Consider the following 5392-nt stretch of genomic DNA (forward strand, 5'->3'; position numbering starts at 1 on the left):
GAACAGGGTAATACAGTATTAGAGACGTTTTCTTCAGTATCAAGCTTTATTCCCAGAAAATAGTTAACTAGATTTTAGAAGTCTAACCTATTAGAATGCGAGGTTTGTTTGCATGGCTAACTCATGCTTAGGAGATTGTAAAAGATAGAAGCAATTGCCAGTGAAAGAATATGGATTCGTTAAAATTCTAGAAAATTTCAACGTTGGCAAAGCCCAATACTGAAACTTTAACAATCTGAACAATTACCGATTTCCAGTATCAGGATAACACCTTTTGATTCTTGTTCCTGAGAAAGGTGAATAAAGCAGACTATAAGTACACTCATGTCTCCAGCTCCTTCAAATGAATGCGTGTGTGGCCCTGAAAAGGGCCTTTAGGATTTTCAGAAACGAAATCCCCGGGCAAAGTCTCAGCCCCCGAAGCCATAGAGGGTGCGGCCCTGGCGCTTAAGGGCGTAGACCACGTCCATGGCCGTGACCGTCTTGCGCTTGGCGTGCTCCGTGTAGGTGACGGCGTCGCGGATCACGTTCTCCAGGAACACCTTGAGCACCCCGCGGGTCTCCTCGTAGATGAGGCCGGAGATGCGCTTGACGCCGCCGCGCCGGGCCAGCCGCCGGATGGCGGGCTTGGTGATGCCCTGGATGTTGTCGCGTAGCACCTTGCGGTGGCGCTTGGCGCCCCCCTTGCCCAGGCCCTTCCCTCCCTTGCCCCGACCAGACATTTCGTCCTTGCAAGAGAACAGAGAGCTGTCAGATTTGCGTGTACTTATAGCCCTTTGGCGGACCTTGTTGAGAACCACGACGGAGGCTGGGCTTGGTGGGGGAGGGGGGAAGGGAGGGGCGGGGGAGGCCGCGGGTTTTCCCCGCCCACTACCGCGAGCGTGGCTGTGCGCCGGGCTGGGCTTTCCTTGTTCCTTCTCTGAATTCTCTCAAACAAGCTCTGGGTAAGGCCTGGTAGGAAAATTCTCTGGTTTATCAAGAGACTGAAATAATGGCACCTGCCAAGCTAGAATCTGTTTCTCAGGTTTGAGCTCTAAACATCCTTACGCACCGTGGACTAGTTGTCGAATTTTACATTACTTTGAATTCTAAGTATCTATATGAAATGTAGCTGAAGCTTTGGCCTCTCTCCTCCCCTTGAATCATTTTGGTCTTTTAAGTCAAGGTAGATTAGTGATGTTGGCAAGACGGTTTCACGGAGGGAGGAAAGAAATCTCGTCCGGGGTGGGGGGTCCTTTTTCCTTGGAGGCCCGTCCCCTGCGCTCTGAACCCTCCCTACCCTTCACCTGGGGTCCGTGGTTTGTTCTGTGACGTGTTCTCTCCATTTCACTTCCATTTGTTCTTCTGTAGAATGGAACTGTTCATCCCGACATCACAAAAATGGTTTGAAAAGCAAACGGTAAATCCTAGGTCAAGTGTGGAGCATAGTGCCAACTGCTTTGCCTGTGGAAATTCTGTCTTCATCCCCTGGGGATTGACTTTCTTCCCGATATTCTTAAATCTCTCAGTCTGCCATTTTGCAATCTGGATTTATGTTCAGTTTTTATTTTGTATTTTTCATAACTTCTATATGATGAGGGAGCAGGATGCTGGCTGAGGACAAAGCAGAAACTGGCACCATGCACCCCCTCTCCACCCGCTCCCCTCAGTGATATGTGTAACATTCCTCAGGCACCCCTGACAGCCATAAAGGAGAAACAAATAGTTAATTTGCAGAGATCACAATCCTGCAAGACAGGAATCTCCCAACTATCTTGATGTTAATGGCTTGCTAAAAGACAACAGTGGTCTCCCGGCACCTTGTAGACCCTCTTTAGCATATGAAAACTCCGTTGAAACTTTCCCCCCACCTTCCCCCAACTGCAGGGTACATAACCTGCCATCCCTCACAACCCAGAGCAGCAGCTCTTCCTGCCCACGGGTCCCGTCCCCGTGCTTTAATAAACCAGCATTTTGCACCAAAGATGTCTCAAGAATTCTTTCTTGGTCATCGGCTCCGGACCTCAGCCCACCGAACCTCACCTAGGTTCTAGAACTTCATCATATATCTTTCTAAGTGTGAATCTTTGAGTTTAGGGGTCAGTGTTAAATTTACATGGTTACATTTATATTTATATATTTTCCCGATTTACCACCACCTTCTCACCGCAAACGCAATTCCTTCTAGGACTACATTTTCTGATTAAGTGATCTGGACCCACTTTTGAGCACTGGGAATGCAGTGGCAGACATTCAATGTAATGTCGACCCTTGAAAAATAGGGCTTTGAACTTCCTGGGCCTATGTATATGTAGACTGGTTTTTGGTAAACACAATAGAGCATGGTAAATGTGTTTTCTCTTCATGATTTTCTTAATAACATATTTTTCTCAGGCTTACTTTATTACAGGAATACAGTATATAATGCATATCATATATAAAACATGCGTTTATCAAATGTTTATGTTATCAGTATGTCTTCTGCTCAACCGCAGGCTATTAGCAGTTAAGTTTTGGGGAGTCAACAGTTGTACCCAGATTTTCTACTGTGAGAGGGATTGGTGCCCCTACCCTTCGTTCAGGGACCATCTATATTTATTTCTAAGAAACCCAGTTACAGGGACTGGCACCAAACTCAAGTGAAGCACTGTACAAACATTTTTAAAAATAACAAAATAAAATGACATTAGGGAACAAAAGGGAGGCTTGTCAAAGAAAGCATTACTCATCAAAGCAAGAAAAGTTGGATAGCCAGAAAAATGGTTGACCTTGGATTTCTTCAAGGTCAGGGTATCAGGAGATGCAGACTTGCTGAAATTCTGTGCTAATATGGTTTTTCTGAAAGTACGTTTTGTTGATAGAGAGAACATCCAAAAATGTTTACTAACCCAATTATAGTCTGAAAGAGCTTAAGTGTGTAAAAGGGAATGTGTATTCTGGTATTTTAAAAAAAGAAGCAAATTAATCACTGTGGAAGTACAAAAAGCATCTAATGGAAGGGAAGGCTTAGAGAATGGTTACAGTATCTAGAATTTTGGTAAAGACCAAGAGAGACAGATAACAGAATCAGGTCAATTACTTTGGAGTCTAGAAACAGACAGTTACACTGTTTACTATTTAATTCATGAGTATAGTAGGAATGTCAAGGAATTACATCATGAAGTTTCACAGAAATTTATTTCACAGGTTCTATGTTTGTATTTTTTTCCCAGCAAGGATTCACATTATTAGACACATTATCTGAGATTTGGAAGTAAGGAAAAAAGATGGGCCATGATAATTAATATTATAAAAGATTAAAGACCACACAAAAATAGTAGGACGATGGACTTTGATCATCTCCCTGAGGGTTGACTGAATATAGCAAATTTAGCAGGGGACTATTTCCTAGAGATGCAAATAATTTCTATTAGGTGGAACTACTCTATCCCCAAAGATTTATGACCTCTTAGACATTACTCATTTTGTTTCAACCTCATTCAACAATCCTACTCCAATATTTCCATGTTAAATTATTTATTAGTACTCTAGTTTCTTTAATATTCTTTGAACTGATCAAACATTTTATCTTTTTCAGTCAGTGATGGTTTAATTAAACTCTGTCACATGTTAATCTTCTATATTCTGAATTGTAATTTCATCTTTTTGAAAAAAGGTATGTGATATCATGTGACTTTGACTTGACTGGAGACAAACAGGGTGTCATAGAGCTGCTGGTCCTTTCTACTTCTTTGGGCCTGGGAAATTTAACACTAGTCCCTCCAGAGCATGGCAAATCATCATTGGTGAGCAGGAAGGTTGAAAGTGCAGAGAGGAAAGCAGATTCTTCATCAGTCATGGGGTCACTGAGGACAAGAGAAAGACTTTGGTTGCAGACTAGGACAGCTCTGAAACCCATTAAGAAATATTCAAATATCAGGTTAAAGTAAAGGGATAGACTGCTTTTCTTTCCACTGTCATATAGAGCACAGTCTAAAAGGCCTGTCCAAGTGTTTTTTAACTTATTTTAAGATAATGTGCTTCAGTTTGACTATTAGGGTCTAATATCTGTGAAAAATCTGTGAATTTAGATAATCTGTAGGATATTGATAATTTCAGTGAGTTTTGTCATTGGAGATGGAAATTATGTCAGTAGAAAAGATTATTTAGAAGTTATATGTGTGTGTGTGCTATAGGACAATAACCCTTTTTGACCTAAATTCACTCTTTTGGTTTTATTTCAGTCTTTTGTAGGGGAGGGAAATTTTCCCTTCATCCATTTTGGTTCTTGGCTGGGAACTCTGTTACAAAACACAGATTAGCAAGAGAAAAATAATCAGACATTTATTAACGTGTATTTCATATACACATGATACCCTGGGAATTCAAAGGTGCCTTAGAACTGCAGTTTATGCAGCATCTTGAGAAAGAACAATAGATACACAGAGAAGTGACGGGACAAAGGAAGGCAGTTTTAGTCTTTTAAGGACCCTGGGAAGATAAATATATGGGAGGAAACAGGAAGGTTTGCTGATTCCTCTGGTGTCTCTCTGAGCTGCTAAGATTCTAGAGGTCTCCAAGATAGCCTTTATCCCCTTCCTGCCTTAAGGCAGAAAACAGGAAGGGTGGAGGGAACTTTCCTGTGATTGTTGCTTAACTGCCTGGAACCCCAAAGCTTTATGTTGAAGAGGAATATTGTTTCCTTCACTTTTTTGAGTTATTGATGGTCTTGAAAATGTCCTATATGCCTTTGAACTAGGTTTATCTTCCTGATAATCTCTTATTTATGACTATATAAATATACTAGAACTCATATACTGGAACTCAGTATATGAGACTAGGCAAATTTTGAGTTTTATACTTTGATAGCACATAAGGTAACAATCATGAAGACCAACTTTTCCATGTGAAAAAAATTAAGGTTTACTTGGCTTTCTAGCCTACTGCGTGGATTGGAGACCCACTAAAAAAATATGCACTTCATTTGATTGACCTAGGGTTTGACTCCAGTGTTAATAGTAAGTGTTGTCCTTTTCTCTCACACTCCACAAGGATAGAAGGCTGCATGTAAATAGAGAAGTGGCTATCCCTTTTGATCCATTATCTAGGAAACATACTCTGTCCTTCTAATCAAACCAAAATAGTTTGAAGGACCCTGACAGGGGAGCAGTGGAGCCTTTCTAAAATTAAGTGGATTCTGAGACCTTGCCAGACAAGAGTGTCACAAAGGTTACTGCATGCGTCTAACATGGCCAGAGTGTTCTTGGAAGAGAAACTCCTTTCACGAAGGGGGATCGAAGGAAAGCATTACAACCGCTATTTTTGACAAAGTAGGTGGCTCTGAAAAGAGCCTTTTTCAAAGTCCAGAGACAGCAGGCTTGGATTACGCCCTCTCGCCGCGGATGCGGCGCGCCAGCTGGATGTCCTTGGGCAT

The 5392-nt window shown here is 41.8% G+C and overlaps 1 protein-coding gene across 1 annotated transcript; it reads right to left on the reverse strand.

Moving 5' to 3' along the window:
* Positions 1-405: 405 nt before the first annotated feature.
* On the reverse strand, positions 406-722 carry LOC116863634 (histone H4). Its single transcript, XM_032851031.1, has one exon. It carries the CDS (start codon positions 720-722, stop codon positions 411-413), a length of 312 nt encoding a protein of 103 aa, XP_032706922.1. The 3' UTR covers positions 406-410.
* Positions 723-5392: the final 4670 nt, after the last annotated feature.

Source organism: Lontra canadensis, unplaced genomic scaffold (genome assembly GCF_010015895.1).
Source record: "Lontra canadensis isolate GAN:19392208 unplaced genomic scaffold, GSC_riverotter_1.0 scaffold1935, whole genome shotgun sequence".
NCBI classification, from domain to species: Eukaryota; Metazoa; Chordata; class Mammalia; order Carnivora; family Mustelidae; genus Lontra; species Lontra canadensis.